Here is a 26,106-nt window from a genome sequence, read left to right as displayed (position 1 = left end):
TATAATATTTTGTGGGCTTTTAAATATATGTAGATACAATATTACAACTATAACAGAAAAGATAATTGTGGAAGGGTAAAGAGGCATATACAGCTTTAAGATTTCTACTATTTAAGGTGGTAAAACATTAAGTAGACTGGAAAGGTTAGATATGCATGTTGTAATTCTAGAGCAACAACTTAAAGATGTAGCCATAAATAAAATTGCATAATTAAAAAATTCAAATAATTCAAAATAAGACAGGAAAGGGGGAGCAGAGGAACATAAAACAGGAGACAAAGAGAAAGCAAATAATAAAATGATGGTTGATATAAATCCAACCAGTCAATAATTACATTAAATGTAAATTGTTTAAAAACACTAATTAAAAGAGATTATCAGCTTGGACTTTTTTTAAAAAAGACCTAACTATATGCTAAATATAAGAACCCTACTTTAAATACATAGATATGTTAAAAGTAAAAGTGTGAAAGAAGATATCCTATGGAAACACTAATCACATGAAGGCTGGAGTGGCTATGTTACTAAGGAAAATAGAGTCCAGGACAAGAAATGTTACCAGGAATGAAGGGAGAAATTACATATTGATAAAAGGGTGAATTTACCAGAAAGATATAACAATCCTACATGTGTGTACACATAAGAAAATTTCAAAACACATGAAGGGAAAACATAACTGCAAGGAGAAATAGACAAATCCATAATTATAGCTAGAGACTTTAACATTCCTCTCTCAGCCATCAGTGGAACAAGTAAATAAAAAATCAGTAAGGATCTAGAAGATCTGAACATACTATCAACCAACGTGACTTAATTTATATTTATAAAGCTTAATACATTTTTTTTCAAGTGTACATGGTACATTCACCAGGATAAATTATATTCTAGGTGATAAACGTATTTGAAGGAAAATCATTTGGATATATTCTCTGATGAGATATATTCTCAAAATGAAATTAAATTAGAAATCAATAATAGATATTTGTAAAATTACCAAACTATTTGAAAATTAACATACTTTAAAATGACTCGTGGGTGAAAAAGGAAGTCCCAAAGCAAATTAGAAAATATTTTCTATAGAATGTTTATTAAAACATGTCCAAAATTATAGGATGCAGTGCTTAGAGGAAAATTTATAGCTTTTAATGCATATATTAGAAAAGAATAAATATCCTAGATCAATGCCATCTCAGGAAGCTAGTCAACAAAGAACAAATTAAACCCAAAACAAGCAAAAAGAAGGAATTATTAAGGATAAAAAAATTAATGTAAGTGAAAAGAAAATAAAAAAAACTAATGAAACTGAAAGTTGGCTCTTTGGGAAAAAAAAAATAGTCATAAATCTTAGTGATAAATCTTAACCAAACTGTCTAAGAAGAAAACGACAGGTTACCAATATCAGGAATAAAAAAGAAAATATCATTCTAGACTTATATTTAAAAACTAGTGAGTGAATATTTTGATAATAAATTCGAAAATCTCGATGGAATGGACGAATTATTTGAAAGATATAAACTACTTATGGTCCCTCAAGAAGAATCGGAATAGTGCCGTATCTTCTAAAGTAATTGAGTTTGTAGTTAAAATCCTTCAAACAAGGAATCTGCAGGCCTACGTGGGTTTACTGGCAAATTTAACCAAATATTTAAAGAAGAAATTATATCATTTCTGTATAGTCTCTTCTAGAAGATTGAAGAGGAAGAAGTTAAAATGCTTCATACTCATTTTATAAGGCCAGCATTATTATTATGACAAAGTTCAGAGAAAGAAAACAACTTACCAATATGACTCATGAGTGTAGACATAAAAATCTTCCTCAGCAAATACTAATAAAATCTAGCAATGTGTAAAAATGATAATACATCATGAAAAAGGGGAATGTATGCCAGGAATAAAAGGATGGCTCAACACTCAAAAGTCAATCAATGTAATTCACCATATTCACTGGCTAAAAAAAGAAGAACTGTGTAATGAACTCCATGGATGCAGAAAAAGCATTTGAGAAAATTCGATATCCATTCATGATAATAATTCTCAGAAAACTAGAAATATAAGGGAATTTCCTTAATCTGTTAAAACTTCACAGAAAACCCATAGCTTATATTATACTTAATAGTGAGAGACCAAATGCTTTCATACTAAAACTAGGGAGCAAGGGTAATATTTCCTCTTATTACTTGTCTTCAACTCTAGCCAATGCATTAAGTCAAGAAAAAGAAATAAAAGGTTTATATGTTGGGAGGAGAAAATAAAGCCATCTCTCTTTGCAGATGACATAGTTACATACATAGGAAATCACAAGAGCTGTATTTCCTCTCTCTTCGGCCATCACTGGCCATGGTCATCAACCCTCTTGCTCTGTCATATTTTAAAGGTAGTTGGAAGGGGTGGTTTGTTAAAGAGACTAAGGACAGTCAGTCTCATTTTATACTCATGGTCTAATCTTAATTGGATCTTTAATGCTGCTGAACAGTCCTCTTCATTTCTTAGTAAATTCACTCCACTAGAAGACTTTATCACAGCTACTTCCCCTTACCTTTTTTCCTTGGTTTTTATTTCCTTGAAAGGAAAATTTTTGAAAAAACCACCTTTCTTATATTTTATTCACCAAATCTATCAACCTACCTGCATCTGTAATGGTAGACTCTGTCCTTGCTCCTGATAAAAATGGATGGATGGTCCATGTTCTTACCTCAGGTCAACCCCTCAAGTTGTGCATCAGTCCCATTTCTGCACCCCTTCGTGAGGACCTCGTTCCTGCATTCTCACCTCTTTCCTCCTCCATAAGCTTTTTCCTCACTACTGGATTGTTCCTGTCAGCATGTGTCGGTATTTCCCTGTATCCCCCTCCAGTTACTGCACAACATCTCTGCTCCCATTTACAGCAAAACTCTTCAAAAGATGTATCTATGGTCACTTTCCTTCCTCTCCTGTTCTCTTCTGAACCCACTCCTTGTAGACTTTCAACACTACCATTCCACCGAAAGCCTTCTTGTCAAGATTACAAAAGTCTTCCGTGATGCCGAATGCAGTCGTTGATTTTTGAGTCCTCATCTTACTTGACACGTCAGCAGCATTTGGCACAATTGATCATGCCCTTCTGGAAGCTGTTTTTTCAGTGGGTCCCTGGGATAACATCTCTGGGTTCTACTATCTCACTAGCTTCTCCTTTTAAGCCTGCTTTGCTTATTCTTCCTTTTCCTGCCTATATTAGCCATGCGTGTCAATGCTTTGACATCTGGGGCCTTGCTGACCCTGGAGAGACTACCCCACCCAGGGCTAGTCAATTTCTGGTAGAGAACTTATTCATATCCCAACCACCTCTTTTTTAGGGCTTTCACCCTCTGGGCCACTTTCCACCTACCCCGATCACTCCAGAGCCAGGTACCAGACAACCAGGGACACTGTACCATCCTCAGCCTGCTTACCCTGCCTCACCCACTCCATTCCGTGGAAACCACAATAAAGGCTCTTGCCCATGTTTTCCCCAGGTCCTCTGCCTCCTGATGGAGCCTGGGGCTTCCCATGTGGCCCCTCATGGTGTGCAGTGCCATCTGCTCTTGGAAACTGCGAGCAGCGACTGTCTTTTCAATGGCAATCATCTCCTGATGTGTTGGCCTCAGATTATTTAGATTGGCCATACCTCAATAATAAAACCTATATTTTAGAACGCTGACCTCTAAACATGGAAGTGTTCCAGAGGTCAGTCTTTGGACTTCTCATGTTTTTCTTCTGTCACTCTGGATATGACCTCACTCAGTCATGTATTTAATCTCAGCTCTACACTGATGACTCCCTGTCTCCTCTAAACACCCTGTATAAAATAGCACTACCTCCACCCACCCACCCTCTCATCTCTGCCTCCTTTATTCTCCTTATCTTGCTAATTTTTCTGTTCCACCAGACATGTATAAGCAACATGAGACATCCATTGGTATCCTTAGTTTCTGAGATGGTGCTGGATTAACACCCTCTGACTGGGGAGCTCAAGTTCAAGTCTGCCATTCCTATGTTCCAAACCACCCTTTGCACTTCTGACTTTTTCTAATTAGATTCTCATGACACTTGGAGAAGAGGAAATACTGTTTGGGTAAACAAAAATTTCTTTGAGTATTTCTCAAAACAATTTTTTATGATGGCACCTGGCATAAGTTTTGTATTAGGATCATAGGTGAAGGAAATTTTCATTTATCACTCTAAACTGTTTTTGTAAAAAAATCTTATGAAATCAGCCAGTCTTAGTCTTTGTTATTACTCATTACCCCCTCTCCCAAGGAAATAGTTCTCCAAAATTTCCATTGTTTATAGGCAAGGCTTATTCCTGGTATGGGAACAGATCGCATATTTTTTATTAGGGTATCTCTCTAGTTAAGAGTAGTAGAGGAATTTTAGCAAAAATTGAATTTTTAGACCTGCTTGTATTAGCGTTTGCAGCTGTTTAATTAAATATTAAGCATTAATCTTCAAATCTTCAAAATGAAATGCGAAAGAGTATCATATCAGTAATATCTAATTTTATTCAGTTTTAGATTAATCCATAACTATATACCCTGAACCCTTAATAAAACCTGTCACAATTTACTGCCATTTGGTAAATTTCCTCTATAAGCATGACTAGTAGTCTGATGCTGTGGAAATTTATCTTCGCTTGAGAAGCTAAGCAGTTGTTTGTATTTATGATATTAAAGATCTCAAGAAAAAATATAATTCTCATTCATCTACCATCCCACTTTTTCTTTTTTCATAGGAATTTGCTTTATTAAGCAAAACAGACCTGACCAAGATATAGATGTTTCAGGTAGGGGAAATGGGGAGATGTTGATCAAAGGGTACAAACTTTCATTTATGAGATGAGCAAGTCCTGGAGATCTAATGCACAGTGTGAGTGGTGATGGATGTGTTAACTAATTTGATTGTGATAATCATTACACAATGTATACATAAATCATTGTGTTGTATGCCTTGAATATATAAAATCTTTACTCATTAATTCATTATTTTTAAATAAAAAAGACTCTGGCTTTATGAGATGGAAAGTCATTCAAAGATTTTGAACATGCCGGGCACAGTAGCTCACACCTGTAATTCTAGCACTCTGGGAGGCCAAGGTGGGAGGATCGCTTGAGGTCAGGAGTTGGAGACCAGCCTGTGCAAGAGTGAGACCCTCTTTCTACTAAAAATGAAAAAATTACCCTGGCCTTGTGGTGTGTGCTTGTAGTCCCAGCCACTTAGGAGGCTGAGGCAGGAGGATCACATGAGCCCAGGAGTTTGAGGTTGCAGCAAGCTACGATGACGCCACTGCACTCTATCCAGGGCAACAGAGCAAGACTCTGTCTCAAAAAAAAAAAAAAAAAAAAAATAACGGATTTTAAGCAGAGGGATATGACCTAACTTCCATTTCAGCAGAACAACTGGCTCCTGAGTTCAGGTGAGAGGTATTGTGGTGGGAACCAGAGTGGTGGTGATAGAAGTGGTGGGAGGTGGTCAGATGGGAGAGATGCCTTGAAGGAAGAGCCAGTAAGATTTCAGGGTAGATACAAGGTGGGCGGTGAGAGAGAGAGGATGAAGGTTGACTTCCAACAGGAAGGGTGGAGTTGCCATCAAATAAGATAAGGAAGATTATAGGAAGGGCAGGGTTTTCTGTTTTGTGATTTTCTTTTTGGGTAGGGGGTGAGTAGAATGATAATATGCCCAGTTTAATGGTTAGAGGGACAAGGGCAGAGGTCCATAGGCTTTTGCCATCCCTGCATGCTCAGATGGCACCCTGAGATATTACAGACCTCTCAAACTTACAAAGACATCTGCCTGTGGCACTGGGACTCAGCACTTTCCCCTGGAGAATTACCAGCTCTGCCTTGGGCTGTTGGGAAGCAGAGACGTTGAGAAGTAAGCCTGGGAATTCCTAAAGTGGAGCGCCTGTTGGCATAAACCCTCAGGGATGGATCTTCCCTCCTGGGCTCACGCCCTTTCTCTTCTCTTTCTGTCTTATGTCACTTGTCACTGTCATCACCTGCTGATTCCAGCCAGAGTTTCTTTGTTTCCCTTCTCCAACCACTAACAAACCAGACCCACAGCCACTCTCTTCCTCTCTCGTTCACTGAGCAGCAGCACAGCCCCCTTTAGTAGTAACGGAACGTGTGTCAGTATTACCCTTGATTCTCCTCTGCTGCTTCTGTTTCGTTATCTATTTTGACCCAGTAAGTGAGAACTTTGTCTTTCCTGGATTCCACTGATGTGTATTTATATAGACAAAATCAGAATTTATTTACATTCTGTAAAAAATACATTTGCTGGGGCAAGAGAGTCTGGTATTTTTGGATATTTTGGCCTAGAGCTGGGGAGAGGGTTTAAGGGAAAAAGTGACAACAGTAGTAAGGGAGGAAGAAGCATGGCTGAGTATCGCCTTCTCTCTCTTCCTTCTCCCTTTTCAGGCTCTGCCTGTTCCCCCCAGTCCTACCCCCATGACCTTCCTTTATGGCAGGTGAGGTGCAGGTGTCTGCTGGTGCAGGAGCACATGGAGTATGTTAGCAGGGAAGCAAGAGTATTTCTGAATTCCAGAACTCTCAGTAGGCAGTGGGGATAATCTCTGAAGGTCTAGCGTCTGGGGAATAGCAAGACCAGATCTAGGTTTTAGAAAGGTAATCCTGGTGTCTGTGGGAGATTGGGTTAGAAGAAGAGAAACCAGAGGCAAAGAAGTGGGTTAAAATAATGTGTTCAAGCAAAGTCACTTCCCTTCCCTTCCTGCCAAGCCTGTCTGTCAGAGAGAACCTGGGCACTGAGCAGAGGCAGGCAGTGAGGAGGGAAGGAATCGCCACAGGGTGAGGGGACCTGTGAGTCCCGAGAGGTGCCAGCAGACCTGGTGAGGGCAGGAGGCAGGAGGCGTTGCAGCGTGAGTTATACGGAGTTACCCTGTGAGATCCCCAGGTGGGTGAAAATAAAATTCCTGGAATTGCGACCTAAAGCCACTTGGAAGGCAGATGGAAAAACAAGGCAAGCTCAGAGCATATTCAGAACCTACAGAAAGACATGGAGTTCTGGTCAAAAATCCTGGTGATTGAGGTGATAAATGTGGAATATGGGCTTGGACACAGCTCGCCGAAGATCATCACTCTGTCTCTTACACATATTTCCTTAAGCAACGTTTTTGCCATGGCATGTTTTGTGCTGGAAGGATGATGAAAGATAGTTTTGCTTTCGAACAGGGACTAAATTATTTGTCACGAAAACAGCAGCAGTTCAGCCGTTACTCATGACACAGCCATTATCAGTCGTGTACACAAGAGCTTCCCTTGGAATTTTGAGTTCCTTTCAGCAGCTTATTGAAAACAGATTCATGACAGAATCTGTGCTCGCGCAAAATACCTCATGCCCATTAACTAATACTTCAGGCATCTGTGGGGTCTGAGAAACATGAAAAGGCACGACCAGCCCACGCTTCGCTCTTAATTTCCTGTCAGATCTGTTCAGTCACCTCAGCTTAATCATATAAACCTGGTTGGGTGGCTTAGGTTATAAAGGGTTTCAAATCTCTTCTCAATATAACTTCATTTATATGGAAACTTTGTGCATAGGGAATTTTAATAATAAAGCCTGTTATTTGAAATACCCATCCAGGTAACTTTTAAAAAAAATATGCTGAGTTATAATGCTCACTTCTCACTGTTTTTATCAGGCAGATTATTAGCAAGCATCTCAAACACTTTGTTGCACTGAATACTTAAGTTAATTGACAACATCGGCCCTGCTTCGTGCCTATATGTTGCAATTCTTGTAAAGGCAGTGGCTTGTATATCATTGCTGTGATTTGAAGGGTGTGACTTTTTTCCTGGAAAAGGATTTAGTAACACTTACAGAAACACGAAGCCAATGCCAGAATTGATCCGACTAGCTTTTCCCTTCTTAAAGAGCTGCTGCTTAGCCCTGTTGTGGGTGGGGAGAAGCCCTCCTGCCCCGCAAGGATAGCGTTCCAGCTGCCCCACCGCAGTTCCCGAGATTGAAATCAATCACTGGACTGCGATTCTGATAACATTGCTCCACGGGGCAATTACCTCGAATCCCTCCACAGCCGCAGAATGGATCGAAAGGGATTGCTTGTGGAAATAGATCTGGGAGACAATTTTATGTATTCAATCGGCATTAGTCAAATTTTTTTTTTTTTTGACCACATGGGAAAAAAAATGTAGTTTACAAGATTTTTCTTAAGAAGTAGATGATTTTATACATTAGCACATACATTTGTGTGGTGAAAATTTTTTTTGTGAATTAAGTTAAAACGATGATTTTTTTCCTAAACAAATTGATCTTACACTGTTACATGTCTTGTTAGTTATTTAACATATGCATAATTTCCTTGGCTTCTGAACTGGGCTATAGTCTCTTAAAAAAGCAGAGTTCTTCTGCCTTTTGTTTTCCTCATAATTCCCATCATGGTATTAGGCCTGTAATATACCATTTTAGAGTACATTTATCTTGGCTGAAATGGAATTGTAAAGGTAAATTCACATTTCATATTTTCAAAATCTGGATTTCATTTAGATTTAGAGGGAATTTCAGCATTTAAGCATCTTGTGTTAGCATCTACTTCATGCACGTCCATATATGTAAATCTGGTGTGTCAGGGTTATTATGTTATATCACTTGGAGAATAATACTCGATCCTGAGCGTTCAATTGGTGCATCATGTAGAGGTTCTTGCTAATTGGTTTTGAAGGAACAATTGACCTGCAACAGGGTTGTGTTCCTATGGCATTATTGACGCAATAGTATTTGCATCAGTACTTTCACTAATATAATATACAATATAATAAAATAACAATGCCATTATTTGGCCTTTATTTCCCCTAACATGATAGAGAAGTTTGAGAAACCAAAGCTGAAGAGTAATTTCTTCTTTGTTTTTCAAAGGTCTCATCAGAAAATTGAAGACCCTGAAGAAAGCAGTGATGAAATTCTCGCTCGTCTAACATCTGCGGTAAGACCGTCCAATTTCCCTGCATAAGGGTGTGGAAATAATAAGGCTGGGGTCTCAGAAGGGGAGCAGTTTGGGCAATGGTATAGGGAGAGGTTTGCCCTGTGCTGCTCAGTGCTGTGGAGGTCCACGGCTCCAAGGTGTGGCAGAGGGAGACAATGGCTTTGACTTTCTTCACACAGATGCGGCCTCCCTTGCAAGATCATAGATATTCCTGGTGGAAAGTTCCAGTAACCTTTGTGGAGGTGTAGTATCTGATTTTTTAAATATAGTATGATTTAACCTGGGAAAAACTGTGACCTGTGCACAAAAGAGAAAAGACTGTTTCATTAGGGGGGAAAAAAAAGAATCACCTCAGCCAAAAAAGGCCAGGATGTTGGTTTTTAACATACTGTATTTCAGCATTTACACTGTTTTTAAAAGCCACTGATGGACTTGGTAATAATAGCCTTGCTGGTGGAAGGAAATCTTGTGCCTTGCTTCATAGCAAAAGCTGGCTACGGTCACTAATCACTGAGCTCCAGTTTTTGACAGGCTCTAGCGATCCTGTGTCACAAAATCTTTATCTATTGACTTGGCTGTTTGGAAACTTTGCTAGCCTTCCCAAGGAATTCTTTAGTTTTGCTTTAACTCCACTATCAAAATGGCAGTTGCTGAAAATCATGCTTGAATGGGTTTTGTGTGTGGATGAAACTGCACAGAGTTTTATACACCAGGTTTTGTCAGCTGGGCACAGCTTGAGGATTGAAAGTTATCTTTTCTATTCTTCTGGAATATAATGGCTTAGTAAAGTAATTTTTGCCTAAATATGGTGATCGGGAGTGTAAAACTTCATGTGAAATGGAATCTTGATGGCATGGTATGAAGAAATATTTAGCATGACCTTCGCAGTTTAAAATATTAACCAAAGAGGAGTGCCTATTGTGTGCAAAATCATAACAGCCATCTGTTAAAAAAGCACTTCCTATACACCAGATATCATGTTAAACATTGTGTGTATGCACATATGCATTCAGCTAAATTGTACAATAGCACCATGAAGTAGGTGGTATTATCTTTATTTTATAGGTATGAAAGTTTGTGGAGATTAAGTAATTTGCCTAAGGTTACCCAGCTAGAAAGGAACAAAACCAGAATCTGAATGAACTCAGTATTTTCTACCCCTAATATGTTCTTTTAAGTACTATGCCTCATTTTTTCATAATGCAATACAGTTATTGGGATAGTTCCAAAAGTAACAAAGACAAATAAAATTTGGTTCCTATGGCCACACCAAGAGGACAAGACATATGTATTTAGAGAGTTAATATATAAACTAGTTGGAAGTTGAGTACCAATAAAAGTGGTACATAGGCAGTGAATTTGAGAACAGAAAGAGAAGGCTTCATGGAGAAGAATGCACTTGAACCACCACTGAAGGCAGTTGGGATTTGGACAGGTGACAGGATGATGTATATTCTTGCTGTGGGATTTATTGTGGGCAGACATAGCAATGAGAAAATACATGGAAAAATAGTGAGTAGACCCACCTGGTTGGAGAAGAATGTCCTAATTAAGAAAAATGAAAGTTTTTTGAACAACAGATTAACATGATGAAGTAGACGTTTAATAAAGAAGGAGTTGGAGATAGACTGGCTGAGAGGCTGATGAAAATTTAGTTTATGGTGGTTTTTGTGGGAACGAAAAGAAAGATGAGTTCAAAAAGGAGCACAAAGAATTCTTTTAAAAAGTCAGGAAGACTGGGTGAAAGTAGAAGAGTCAAGTGACTAAAGTTCTGAACTTACATGAATGGAGATGTGATGATACTCTTAGGAAGTTGAGTAAAATGTGCAGAGAGAGAGATGATTTTGGGGGGACATCAAAGTTTGAGGAGATAAGAACATAAAAATACGCAGGAAACACCTAGACACATGAGTCTGGAGCTTGGAGAGATTAGGGCTAATGTTATGGGTCACAGGTTGCAGACTGAAGCGCAGAACAGAGGTTGGAGTCTTGGGAACACCCACAGTGAGAGGGCCATGGGGAGATGAGAGGATATTGAGAGGAAGTGGACAGAACTAAATGGTTTATACTGTGAAGGTCAAACTCAGGAGAACCTCTAAAAAGGAAGGATGGACAGCCAAGTGTTCACTACAGATTTCTCTGAGGTAATTAATCTCTCTGGAAAAATCCCCAAGCAAAAAGACTGAATAAATTGATGTAAGGTGCTGGAGTGGTATTTAGAGTGAAAATAAAGGGCAGAGGAGAAAATTTCATCTCTTTAGTTGATGGGTAAATCAGCCTGTAATAGTGAAAATATCCTGGTACTGAGATTACAGACCTTGACTCTTATTTCTTCCAACAGTGTGACTTTGGCCAAGTTGAGTAGTTGGACTAGACTATCTCTAAGGTCCCTTTAAAATTCTGTTGTCCATTCTTTGGCGTTTATTAAGGGACTGCTGGGCTAGATTCACCTCTTCATACTGTGGTTCCTCCTGTTGGCAATGGTATATAAACTTTAAGTTACCTGGATGTTAATGCATATGGGAAGGTATTTACATACATCATTCAAGTAACACTTCTCAGCTACCATGACCCCTAAACACAGGAAGGGAAAGCAGGAGTGACATCTGTAATGTAGAGTTGCCAGTGTGCTCTTTGAGGGTTCCTGTGTTTTGGGGGCATTGCAAAGCGGGCAGTGGTTTCCAGCAGTACACTTGACTGTGCCCTCTTGTATATTCACCTTTGTAATTCAAACTTGGGAGCTTTGTGTATGGCTGTCTTAAAAAAAAATCTTCATTTCTTTAACCCCAATGGTTTATTTCCTAGTCCCCTTTTAGGCTCATTGGAGGAAAGGTCCTGTTATTTAAAAAAATAATAACTGAAATTCTATTCTGGAAGAAAATACAAGTGAGTTTTCTTATTGAAGGAACATGAGAAGACAGTGCATGAGTAGAAATATTAATAAAAATGTCTTTATAATTCAATCCGATTTAGAGTTATTAAATTTATACAAATATGAAGATTAAAGTGTTCCAGCCACGTTTCTGGTGATTTTCAAGGAAGAGCCTCCCTTGTAAGTGCCAGACATACAAAAACCTGAACAATGAAGCTCTGTAAGAAGTTTTCAGCTTAAGGATAAAGGACGTGGCTATAATAGACCTTTCCCATTATGTAAAGTCTACAAAAACACTCTGGGGAGTAGTATCTGAATCCAGTGTGACTTTCCCTGTTGCACATATGGTTCTACCTTAGTACCTTAGCCTCCTTTCTAATATCTTTTTTTTTTTTTTTGAGAAGGAAAGAGTAGTTTATTATTAATAATTTGCCAACAAATGAGGAGGATGGAGACTATGGTCTGTAATGCCATTGTCCTACTAATAAGCAGAAATACAGAGCTTTTAAAGGGTGCCATTTAGCTTCAGACAATTGCTGTTCAATTGTAGTCCTTCCCGTCTGCAGGAAAGAAAATCTTGTTACCTCTACCCAGACCTCTGTGACCTCCACCCACCTAGTCCAGGCAGGTCTGATATCTCCTGGTGCTATAAATTTTATTAACTTGAAAACCTCTTTTTCAGTGACTGTGCATCTCTGTTGGTCTAATAAAGCTGGTAGGCTAAGAAAGGCCTTTGAAGGACACAGCCTACCAGTTTCCATCCTTGAAGTTCTGAGCGTTATTTTATTTTTAAACATGAATTCTTCCAGTGTTTGTGACAAATAGAGTATTCAGAATTGAAGAGACAACTATTATATATTCATGTTACAATCCAGGGGTCTGCTTGCTCAAAACAAAAGCAAATATAGGGAAAATTTTATGGTGAATTATGTATTGCTTTCAAAGTCATAGTTCTTAAGGATGTAAATTTAGGCAATAAACTGAACTTTGAGGCATTGGAAAGAACTGAGACATACTTGGGAAATGTCCAGAGACAGGAAATAGAAACATGACCATTCTTCAGTAGGAGATAAAAACTGATTCTAGACTGCCATCTCATGTTTACTTAACATCAACAACCAGAACAAAGCCTGTTAGGTTATTTCTGTTTCTTAAGGCCAAGTGTCCATGATGGAAATTGTAGAGATAAGAAAACACAAACATCTTATCTGGGCTTCAGTGAAATTTGTGATTTTTGTTCAGTTGTCAAACTCCTTGAGTGATGTGAGTTAGGCTAAGTTGTGAATTGTATATATTAGATGCCTATTTGGTTGGATGGTTACCTCAGGACACTTATAAAGGGGCAGGGGATGTGTGGTGTTCCTGTGGGCTGCTTGGTCTCTCAAACTCAGCCATCACTTGGATGGGTGAAAGAAAAGAGTAAGCATGAGTGTCTAGAACAAAACACTAACCTGGTGATGGTGGTGGGGGTTATGCGAGATGGCTTATGGGTTATGAGAGATGAATTAAAATGACAAATTAGGTGTTCAGAATTTAGGAAGAGAGACCAATGGGGATGAGAACATCTGATACTCTTGGACCATGTAACTAGGCACTCTTGTACCCTTGTATTCCTTGTCAGAGCCGATTCACTTTATAATTTTCATCCATTTAGATTTCCCTATTTGTACAGTTCTACTCTATCCCCAGGCTCATTTTCTTCAGTTCATCCAAATTCACCGTAGGACCTTTGTCTTTGATGCTTTTAATGGTAATTTCTAAATTTCTTTACATAGGGTCTTCAGGTATAAGTGATAATTCCTCTGAGAAATCCCACTGAGCTAAAATCTTACTTGCCAGTGAGTCAGGCCTAAATTACAAAAGAAGGCAACTTCTATAAGTTCTGGAAGATCTGGAAGGAGATGAAGCCCTAAGAAACAAACACCCATGCTGGAATATGTTAACTGTCCGTGAAAGTGTTAGAGAACAAGGAACCTTCTATGGAATTTCTATTTGCATTTCCTCTAGGATAAAAGAGGTGGCTATAATTAATCATTGTGCAGTGTCAACGTCACAAAAGCATTTTTCTATGCTTAGTGTCCAGAGATTGTAACGCAACTCCATCTGTCTTCACGTCAGCTGTGAACTTGCTCTCTCATGCTTTTGAGCATTCTTTCTCGTAAAAGCCTTGTTCTCACTTTCTCCATGTTTGGGAGTCTAGTTTACAGATAAAACTGATCTGATTTTTATTCTCACTAACCAAGGCCTGCATTTAACTTGGGCTTTTCTGTTCAATTCTTCTGCCATGGCTTCTTTTCCTTAGAGTTCGCTTGGGCACTACTTGGTACAGAACCACCCCAAGTGGAGCTAGATCTTAACGAGCAACTGACTGTCCTAGGTTACTGAAAGCATGAAATTCAGAGACCCAAACTTTTCAATATTCTCTGACCTCTCAGCTCTCTTATTGCTTTAATATTGTCTGTTCTCATATTTTCCTTTCACTCATGAAAACTCCTCTCATCTGTGCCATGTCTCATCTTTCACCTGAAATGTCGGTCGTTTTCTTCAAAGTGTGTCTTTCAAAGGACTCCATTTACACACACCCTTTCTTGGTCCAGGAAGGCTGTAAAATGCTTAGCATTCCTTTAGTGTGTCATTCTTGGTGACTCTACGGTTCGGATTTGATACATTGGAGAAATTCCCTTTTGAACAGTAGAATCTGAATAACATGGACAGCTTTTTTGATTAGACATTTTCAAAATTGGTACTGATTTAGGAAGCAGAAATAGCAGGGGATTGGGATTTTGATGAATCCTTAAAAAGATAGAACTTTAGGGATTTATTTAGAGGCTATTGTTTGCCAAGTTAGCAAGGTCTAGGAGTAATCTTAGGTTAGTGAAAGGGGGGAGAATCTGTCACATTGAGCACAGATGGTCCCTGAATTACGATGGTTAGACTTAACGATTTTTTCAACTTGAGGATGGCATGAAAGTGAGATGCATTCAGTAGAAACTGTACTTTGAGTTTTGAATTTTGATCTTTTCCCAGGCTAGCAATGCCGGGCAGTGGCAGGAGTCAAAGCCCCCAGCCAGCCCATGATCATGAGGGCAAACAACGGATATTCCATGGTGTGCTATGTTGCCAGGTGATTTTGCCCAACTGTAGACTAATGTGAATGTTCTAAGCCCAATTAAGGCAGACCAGGCTAAGTTATGATGTTTGATAGGTTAGGTACATTAAATGCATTTTTGACTTAAGATATTTTCAACTTATGATGAGTTTATCATGACATAACCTCACCCTAAGTCAAGGAGTATCTCTATATGTTGAGCACAGTTAAGTTATAAATTTTTACCACATTTAGAAATATGTTTTTAAAAATACAAAATAACTAGTTTCCACTCACCCTTTTTCCTGGCTCTCTGCCTTTTCCTTCCTGGAAAGTGGAGAAATAGAGTGTAGGTAATCTCTCTTCCCTTAATCTGTCACAGCCTGACGGGGCATGTCTGCTCAGAGAATAAAAGTACGTTACTCCCCAAGGGAAGGAATAACCTGTCTGGCTGCCACAGAATCATGCATATCTTGTTACCTCATATTTCTTATCTGTAGGGAACATAACATTCCTACTTGGAATCCTCAGGCTGGCTCTAGCCCTTCCAGTGGCTTACTTAGGAGTTACTATGTGATTTGGGGGAGACCCAGGCAGATTGAGTTTTGAGAGAAGGTGTCAAGTGGAACCTGAGCAGACAGATCTTGTGCATTAAAAAAGCACCAGTGAAAGTGCCACGTATTTTGGTAGCAACTTGTTTCTGTTAAGGAGCCATGGGGCTTGTTACCTGTCCCTCGTTGTGTTTTAATGCTGTCCTCATCCAACTAGAGTGTCCAAAGGGCCTTGGGCTAGGGACTGTAGGTCCCTAGGACCACTTGGAATGCTGGTTAAATATCCTTCAGTTTCCCTCAGGCAGGATCTCCTACTAATAGTAATGCTTACCAAACCTGCAAGTCTGTTGCTGAATGGTATATTGCTACCCCTTTTCAATTAAAAAATGCTTATGTGTTCTGTGTATATTTCACATCAAAATGATGTTCTTCATCCTGGAGATAGATCCCCAAATGCCATAATACACAGGTGTATACACACACACACACACACACACACAAATCTTTTCAAAATTAATTACTAAGCCATCATCTCTAATTCCAAAGGAACTACCTAAACCTACCCACGCTATGTGGTAACCTAATTTAACTCTAGCCCTGATAGTCTGGTTTTGGTGACCAGCATAATACATACTGTTTTGCTTACTGAAATGAAGCAATGTTGGAGGAGGCATTTGTTTAATGATATCTTTTCAGAAAGGTGTGAGTGTGCAGAACTCCTTCAAGAGTAAAATATGTCCCAATGGATCCCTTGGGAATAGGGGAAGAAGATTGTGTGTGTTTTTGTACATGTCTATTATGGTATTTGGGTATCTATTCCCAAGGTGAGGAAAGTCACTTGGATATGCAAGACACATAGAAAATATAGACTATTTTTATTGACAAGGAATACAAATACACCATTCACTTCTCAATTTGGATATTGACAGTCATGGGTTTGTGAAGTGTTAATGTGAAATCCTCTCTGAGGGAAGCTGAAGGAGCTTTAAAAGGATGATCCATGAATGTTTCATGTTGGGCTTCTTTGTGCATTTGTTTAAAATAGAACTTATAGCTGCTTTAGATGAAATGTAATTTTATGGCTTGAGTCAGTTGTATCTTTGTACAGTATGTTCATATATGGAGGACGATCAGGAGGCATATAATAAAAAAAGTGAAAATTACTTGAGTTTTTGGTGGTGATGGGACAAGATAAAGTTTAAATTAGTTTCTATTATTTTTTATTGTTGTAAAATTAGAACATAATCACATTTTATGTGGATACTGGGTAGAAATAGTATGAATACTTTTCCTATGTTTGTAAATGTCAAATGATGGTAAATCCAACAATGAGTTAACAGGACTATGGATTAGGCTTTGCAGTTTCATTAATCTGACACTTGGATTATTTGACTTGAACATAAAGACTATAATTTTTAAAAAATTGCAGAATAGACAAAAATGCCCAGAATGAAACTACCCAGAAATAACCCATTATTAGCACTTAAGTATTTATTAATATTACTTGCTGGGTATTTTTCTTGTGTGTGTGTGTGTTTCTGTGTGTGTATTTTATAAAAAACCCAAATCTTTTATTTTGTGGCCTCTACTTTTTATTTAATATGTTTTTAGTGCTAAAAGTGCCACTTACATCATTTTTAGTGATTCTATAGTATTCCATTCCGTGGATTTAGCATTTTTGAATGTTGTGGTTATTTTCAGTCTTTCGCTGTTATGAACAACACAGAGACGAACTTTTGTGTGGGGAAGTCTTTGAAGAAACTTGTTTGCAGATGCTAATATATTAGCCTGCTGTTGATTTAAGAAGCCAAGTAAGACCTGGGTAAGAGGCCTAGAATGGCTAATATTTATTGAGTTCTTACCCTGCGCAGGTATTCTGCTAATGCTTTCCATGCAGTGTCACATTTCAGTCTCATGTGACAGGATGTGTGATCATTGAATGGGAGAGATGGGGCATTTGAGACAGGCAGTATTAATTAATATGGAACCTTAATTCAACACTCAATTAAAAATAAAATACCTTCATAGGGAGGGCCTTGGATGATATGTTGGATATAAGGGATAGTAGGAATGAATAGAGAATAGGGTTCTAACTAGAAAGAACAGCATGAGCACAAAAGCCCAGAGATGGGATATGTTAGAGGAATGGCCATCCTTTCTGCTTGGCAGGAGTGTGTGATGCATAAATGGCAGTAATAAAGAATCCTCTGTTTGAGGTGGGCAGAGTGAATTGTCAGAGGTCTAGAATTACAGAGGGATTTGAGATTTGTTTTGTAGACAGAAATAGCCACTGAAGCTTCTGAGAGGATTGGAATGTACTGGTAAGAAGCTTTATCTGGTAACATCTTTGTTGGATAGATTAGAATGGGGAAAGAGAATCGGGCTCATAAGTTAAACTAGGAAACCCTGTTGGCTATCTTGGTTTCATTGAACTCATCTCAGTTCAACTGAACAGGAATCTATCTGCATTGTCTTTCCCCACCACAGTTACGGCAGTATCCCTCGCTAATTAAAATAAGGAAGTGTTATAATTCAGTGGAATTTTTAGTATTTTGAGAACATGATGGTTGGTTTCTTTGGAACAAGGATAGAAGAGGAGAAAGCCTTAGAAGTCATCTTCTCCAATTCACTTACATTATAGATCAGAATAGGAAGACCCATGGTAATTGAAGGAATTACTGAAAGGAGACCCCAGAATCCCATCTGTGTTTAGAGGGCAAGAGAGAAGAAAGGGTCTGTCAGATAAAAATAATTAAAACTGTAATTTTATTAATGTTTTTCACATTTGCTCTCCCTTTCAATCCCAAACTGAGAGAGGAAGGTATGGAACCACTCCTAAAGGCAGAAGTATACATAGGGGCTATGCTCTTTTTTTTTCTTTGTAAACTTTTATTTTTATTTATTTATTTTTAGAAAGTCGGGGTTTCATTCTTGCTCAAGCTGGTCTTGAACTTCTGAGCTCAAGTAATCCTCCCGCCTCAGCCTCCTAGAGTGTTAGGATTACAGGTGTGAGCCACCACACCCAGCCCATCGTAAACTTTTTATACTGCCTAAGGTTACCCCAGCATTGGAGATTAGCGCGTACTGCTGCTTCATGAACTAGATTGTTAGATAAATAACTTAGTTAGGCTCACATTCTAGGTATCAGAGATTAAACCCATACTGAAGCATTTGCTTAGAGTGTAAGAAGAACATTCCCAGAGATAAAGCCAGGAAAAAAGGGGTAAGGTTAAGAGATAAATAACAACTAAAATGGCTTTTGTACCGATATGTGTCTATTCTCACTATAAAACCAAGTATATACATGTAAATGGTTTATTAAATGATCTGGGCTTGATAAGGTAAAAGCAGTAAAAACTTTACCCTTTTCACCACTGTTACCTCCAACAAGCTCTGACTAGTTCATTCCCACCCCTGGATGAATCTTCAGGAAGATCCATAGCTTTTCTCGGATCAGTCTCAATTTCTTTAGATATTTAAAAGTCCATTTGAATCCAGTATCAGAGCTTCAATCTCTCATCCATGTCAAAGCATCTCCTTGCCCCTAACCTGAGCCTGAGAAAAGGGGCAGGGTTTGCTGTGTTGACATTTCCCATCTTGTTTTTATACTTTCCCTTCTTTGCCCTCTTTCCTCCTCTACCCCACCCTGCTGTCTCTGGCTCAGCCAGGGTTTGAGAGGCTAGAGGACGAGATGGCAAGTCAATAAAGATCTTTCTTGACTGCCACAGTTATGATCTGGCATCAGGGTTCTCTATGTGAGAGCTGTAGAAATCTCTTCCTTGCTACATGGGGTCATTTTGTGGCTTCATTAGATATTCCTATCTCTATGGAGCTACCAATTGCAATTCCATGACCCCAGCAATTTCTCTTTTTCCTGAAACCTTAGGATGATCTCTTTAGCCTATTGGTTGGCTTCCTTCTCACAGTTTTCTTCTGTTGGAGTTACCTTATTTTTCCAGGAGACTGTTTTCAAAATGTTCTAAACCCAACTCCCTGCGAGCACATGGGAAACATGAAGGCATTATTGTCCTGCCAAACTCTGGAAATGCAGGCTGTTCCCAACACAACACAGCTCTTCTCTCTTCCTCTGCCTCCATACGACCCTTTTACCAGCCTTCTTGGACACTTACACTGTGAGAGAAGTCCCGTTGTCTCCTAAACTCCAGGGACAAAGGCCAGCCAATGCAGGTGATTGAGACCTCCTCCCCCATCTGACTTGAGGTGTGTGTATATGTAACTACCCCTGTAGCACTCCAGCAATTCCCTTAAATAAATGGTCTTTTTTGATCCCTCCTGAATGATCTTCAAGCCTCCCCTGGTATTTCCTTGAGGTGGGTGAAGGGCCGAGGGTTGGTGACATGGTTTTACAGAATTTTGCTGCTTCAAAGGCCAATGGAATCTTGTGGACATGCAGCCAGCACCTATCTTTAGGAGGTCTGAGCACTTTTCACTAATTGGTCTTAACTTTGGGTTTCAGCTGAAGTGCTAAGACCACAGGATAAATCTCATTTAAGATCCTCTTACCTATAATGTTAAATGTTAATATGAAGCTATGCCTAAGAATGTATTATATCTTAGTAGATAACATAGCAGCTTTTCAAACTTAATAGATCCTATGCTAATCGTTAAAGTACTTATGAAAATGTTAAAGCACCATTTTAATTTAATTTGAATTTAGGTTAGAAGCAATATCGAGAATAAAGTCCAACTTTTAAAATAGTGTCTATGGGTAGGGATGGCATAAAGGAAAGCCTTAAATATATTAGCACTTATCTACTTAAAGAAACTGTATATTGAAAGTCAGGACAAACATGTGGAGTTATGAGAGTCAGAAGAATGAGCAAAAGAAAGATTGAAAAGTAGATAACAAAACCCTCTGAAAAACTGTTAACTAGGCTCTTCTAGCTGTATAAAAAAAACTTGCTCTTTTATACAAAAGAATCCATGGATTCTTTGTAATATTATATAAGTAGCATGTTTCAGTGGTTTCTAAAGGAATCTGAAGAGGCCATAGAGCTGGGTAAGGAATTACACATATGAGAGGTCTGATGTACATATATGAATTTAATTTATTTAGGTCATCTTACAAATTACAAAACTTCAAGAGCTTATCTGTGCAAGTTACCATAGGTCAGGTATAAAAGGTACTACGCAGATAAATTAAGAAAGCAAATATGTGGAAAATATTTGGAACAGTATCCAGGGACCTGCAGAAGTATACATTTTGTTGTTGTTGTATTATTTTATGTTCTGTACCCTGTGTAGGGGATTAAGGCATCTGGTGTAGAAATGAACTAGGTAATCTTTACATTACTTCTGGCCTGTGATTCTATAATACCAATACTTTTCTTAAAACCAAAAATACTGACATGGACCATCTATTGGCAATAGGTATAATAATGTGGTTAATAAATCAATTTCTGTAATTCACACTTGATAAATTAGCATCATGTTACATGTAGTGAGTGAATTTGGGATTAGCTCTTTGGACACTGGGACTGTGGGTGACTTTTTCCCATCTACTTTTATAAATTTTTCAAATTTTGAAAATAAGCATACATTAAGTAAATAACCCAAAAAACAACAAGAAACTGATTTTGTTTGACAGTTAATATAAGTATAAATTATAATACATTCTTGAGGTCATGCACATTGTGTGATGGTGATGAGAAGTAAAAAACGAATCAGGGCCAGGCATGGTGGCTCATGCCCATAATCCTAGCACTCTGGGAGGCTGAGGCCGGAAGGATTGCTTGAGCTCAGGAGTTCGAAACCAGCCTGAGCAAGAGCGAGACCCCATCTCTACTAAAAATAGAATGAAATTAGCCAAACAACTAAAAATAGAAAAAATTAGCCAGGCTGGTGATGTGTGCCTGTAGTCCCAGCTACCCGGGAGGCTGAGGCAGGAGGATCACTTGAGCCCAGGAGTTTGAGGTTGCTGTGAGCTAGGCTGATGCCACAGCACTCTAGCCCAGGCAAGAGAGTGAGACTCTGTCTCAAAAAAAAAACAAAAACAACACGAATCAGAAAAGTTATGTACCTCTTGCTCATTAAGGTTAGCTCCACATAGACATTGGAATGTCACATTTTAGATAAAGGAAAGAAAAGAACATTATAGATAGATTGTAAGAGTTGGAAGACATCTCATTGGGTAAAAATGGAGACAAATGAATGGACTAATTTGAGATGAATTTGGGGTACTGGTTTCGGCTTAGGCATAGAATATGAGAAAGTCATAAAGGAAAAGTAAGAGAGTTTGGTGTGATTTAGTAAAGATTTTATAGCAATTAAATCATGTTCCAAAACTAGGCTTTATTAGCAAATTACTATATAAAGCCCTAAAAAAGTGTTAAGGGCCAGTTTTTCAGGAAGCTCCAAGGATCTGTATTATCATTCTGTAATAGATAAAATGGTCCCCCAAAGATGAATATGCTACTTGGCACCTGTAAATATTATATCACATGGCAGGAGGCACTTTACAGATATAATTAAGGCTACAGACCTGCATGGACCCAGTCTAATCATAGGAGCCTTTCAGATAAAGCAGAGAACTTGTTCTCGTGGGAGTCAAAGAGAAATGGCAGAAGAGAAAGTGAGAGAAATTCCAAGCCTGAGAAGGGTTCATTGTGTCATTGCTGGCTCTGAGATGTAGGAGCCCGTGTGCAAGGACCAGAAAGGCATCTAGGAGCTAAGATAGCTTTTAGGTGACAGTCAGCAAGGCAGCAGGTACCTTAGTCCTACAGACATGAGAACTGGATTCTGCCAATGACCTGAATGAGCTTGGAAGCACGTGCCCCACCCCCGAGCCTCCAGTAAGGAATGCAGCCCAGGGGATGCTTTGATTTTAGCTTTTTGGGAGAGGCCTTGTGAGAAGCAGAGGACCCAATTGAGCCATGCTGTACCTGGAATTTTGACCCACATAAATATGAGATAATAAGTGGATATCTTTGAGGCAGTAAAATGAGTGGTGATTTGCTATGGCAGGGATATAAAATTAAGACATGTTCCTTGTTGACTACATTGTCCCTTGATTCATAATATAGCAGTTATCTTTTGAATGTCAAAAGTTGCCAGGCCACGGCTAGTTAAGTTGATTGACACCTCTGAAGTTTCAAAGTGAATTTCTAAAACTAAAGTCTGTCCTTCATACATTTATACAAGCTTCAGAATTCTGTGGAAATCTAAAAGTTCATTAAAGTAAATTCTGAAAATACAAGCACTTTAAGCACTGTTTACAACTTTTTGCTGAAACATTTCAGTCTCTTTTATGCTAGTGGCAATGGAGGTGGGCAAGGTAGGTGGAATGTAGTAAGTGGAGGCGAGACTGATTGTCAAGGAGTTTATAATTTAGGTGGGACGAAGAGGCTTAAATATACAATATTAAAGCAACTAAAGACTGGCTATGTCCTTTCTTCTATTGTTCAGCCCAACTGTATTAGTTATAATAATGTGATCACGAATGCTCAAGTAGCACTTACTCTGTGTCAGGCACTGTTCCAGATGCTTTATATGTATTAACTCATTAAATCTCACAACACTCCTATGAGGTAGAGGACTATGACTCTACCATCTAGAGTCCTGCAGCTCCTCTCAATGTTGGCATAAAATAACTGGAGATTTTCTATTCCTGTTTTAGATTTTTGGATCCTAAGTTCTGAATCTTGTTCAGTGTTTCTAATGTGACATCCCTACAAGGTTCTGCAGGAATCTATCCCTGCAAGTGGGAGACCCCTACCATAGAAGATCCCTAGAACGTCTGGGACTTGATTGTTGATGTAGTTATACTATCAATGTAGTTTATAACCTTACCTCTGAAAGCGCAAGGATTGAAAAAAGACATGTAAGGAATGATAGGGAATATGGAATAAAAGGCATTGTAAGGCACAAGTTCATAAATTATGTCTTTGAAGATGCTTTGTTAAATAAACTATATCATGTAAATCCATTGGAGAATTATTTGCAGTGTTATGTAGATTGGAAACCATTCTGTGCTTATCAGAAAATGGGAAAAAGTAACTTGAGACATAAAAACTAAAAACAATGATATAAACATAATGAATGTTTGTTTCATTATTACAGCAAAATCGGAATGTCCAATATATACTTCTTTCCTTAAAATATATTTTTATATATTTATATATAAAATAACTATAATATTTATATATGAATTATTATGTATCAGGAAATCCATGTCGATCAGCAGTTAGGGCTTTGGAGAAATCACTGATCAGAGGTTGTCAGACCAGCTTTGAAAACTGAAGGAGCAGATATATCTGCTCTTTTGAAAAGATGTTAGTTTCATTAGCTTGCTCTTTTGAGACTTTTCAAACATCTGTACCTTTTCCTGTTCTTTGTACCAAGAAATTCATGAGATTTCCACAACAAAATGGCTTCCAACAGTAATTTTCATCTTTTTGTTCAGATTTGCACCACTTCTATCTCTGTCAGGTGGATTAGATGACCGTAAGATCACCGACTGTTTGACTGCAGATTAACAGATGTCCACCACCACCCAGGTGACGTGAAGAACCCCCATGTTCTCAAAAGAGAATATGCTCATTCTCTTTTGCTAGTGGGGTGATTAGGAAAGGAGGCATTTGTAAGACAAATCTTTAAAACAATTCCTTAGTCAGGGCACTTCTGATATTTACTTTCTCATGAAAACATCTTCTATTGAATTTCACATAATAGACCATTTCTACTGTGGACAGCTCTGGCTATTTAAAAGTGATTTGGTTGGGCTAAAACATGCCTTTTGGGAACTCCTCTTCATTGGTCTGAACTTCACACTCAAACTTTCAAATATTTGAAGTTAATGATCATCTTCCCCCTAAGTCTTCTCTTCTCAGTAGCAACTACAACATTTTACTTGTGTTCTTGACCGCAAACATAGGAGTGGTGCCAGCAGCCAGGGTCAGAATGATGAATAAATGAGTGCATTTCATTGGGTTTAGAGACCTCCAGCTAATGAGATTTCGCTAGCATGTGATAAGTGCTATGACTGAGGTAAGTATAGAATGCTATTGGAGTATAAACAGGACTTCACTCAGGGGAGGTGAGTAGTGCTCAGATGATGGTAACTAAGTTGGGACCTGGAGGACAAATAGGTGACAGCCACACAAAGTGGAGAGGTGGACAGGCATTCCAGACAGAACACGTGGAAAGGCCGAGTGAAGAAAGAATGTAATAGTCCATTCATAGAATTGTGTTATATTTTACAAAGCCTAGAGCATGGATTTTTTTTTTTTTTGAGCATAGATTTTGAAAGGAGGAATGGGGGTAGACATGATACTGAAGACCAGACCAAAAGAATACTATATATGCAATATCAGACACGGGGCTCTGTCATAGTATCACGGGGAAGTCTTTGAAGAGTTTTTCAGGAAGAGAGGTAATATTATAAAATTTATATTTTAGGACGATTAGTCTGGTTGTGGAGTAAAGAATGACGTAGGATGAAGAGAGATAAATTAGAGACAGTGGTCTGCTTGAGAGAGAAGGTGTTGGGCTGAGCCAAATCAGGGATGCCTCACTTCCTGGCTTGGGATTAGGGGTATGTGGTGGTACCATTCACTGACCAGATATATGGGAATGGAGCAGATTCGTGGAGTGGAGGGAAGTGGTAAGAAAGTGACTTCACTTTTGGGAATGTTGAGTTTGAGGTATTAGTAGGGCTTTCAGGTCCAGAAGGTAGATAGATACGGGGCTGTAGGGCCTAGGAGATCTGCATTAGAGAAGCAGATATAATCGAAGGCATGTGAGGGAAGGGAAAGAGAAGGTCAAGATGGCTAAGGAAAGATCACTAAGAAACATCAAGTTTTTGAAAAGGCAGAAGAAAGTGGGGGAGCCTTGGGAGAAGAGAAGTAGTAGACAGAGAGGAAAGAGAAAGCCTGGATTACGTGATGTCATGGAATCTCTGAGGTTAAAAAGAAGAGAATGGTTAACTGTGTCAGATTGTATAGAGAGGACAAGGTGAGAACTGCTGTGTCTGTCGAGTTGAGCTACAGGAGGTGACTGTCTCACGGTTGTCCTCCTCTGGATACTGTCTCCTCCTCATGGACCTTAACAAATGGTACCCCAAATCTAATGCATTCCATTTTTTTTTTTTTTTTTTTTGAGACAGTGTCTCACTGTGTTGCCTGGGCTAGAGTGCCGTGGCGTCAGCCTAGCTCACAGCAACCTCAAACTCCTGGGCTCAAGCGATCCTCCTGCCTCAGCCTTCTGAGTAGCTGGGACTACAGGCATGCGCCACCATGCCCGGCTAATTTTTTCTGTATATTTTTAGTTGTCCAATTAATTTCTTTGTATTTTTAGTAGAGACGGGGTCTCGCTCTTGCTCAGGCTGGTTTCGAACTCCTGAGCTCAAACAATCCACCCGCCTCGGCCTCCCAGAGAGCTAGGATTACAGGCGTGAGCCACTGCGCCCGGCCATTCCAGATGTTGATCTTTCCGAAGTTCATTATTTTCTTCTGTGACCTGAATGTCATACCTCTAATAATATTCCTAAAAACATAACAATCCATTCTAAGTAATCCCATTCCCATTGGTAACTCATAGTATGCTTGCGATCAGCTAACGCTATCAGATCTTTTTAACGTGAACCTCTGTCAAACCAGATGTATCT

General features: G+C 38.9%; 1 protein-coding gene across 1 annotated transcript in view; it reads left to right on the top strand.

Annotated features, from left to right (window-relative positions):
* The window catches only part of RAPGEF5 (Rap guanine nucleotide exchange factor (GEF) 5), a 188,073-nt gene that overhangs the window by 7,324 nt on the left and 154,643 nt on the right, over positions 1-26,106 (top strand). The window contains exon 3 of the mRNA XM_012659442.1: positions 8,905-8,971. Within this exon, the coding sequence (XP_012514896.1) occupies positions 8,905-8,971 (67 nt within the window). The remainder of the gene's footprint in view (positions 1-8,904; positions 8,972-26,106) is intronic.

This window comes from Propithecus coquereli, unplaced genomic scaffold (genome assembly GCF_000956105.1).
Source record: "Propithecus coquereli isolate 6110/MARCELLA unplaced genomic scaffold, Pcoq_1.0 Scaffold61, whole genome shotgun sequence".
NCBI classification, from domain to species: domain Eukaryota; kingdom Metazoa; phylum Chordata; class Mammalia; order Primates; family Indriidae; genus Propithecus; species Propithecus coquereli.
This window is presented reverse-complemented; position numbering and strand designations above follow the sequence as displayed.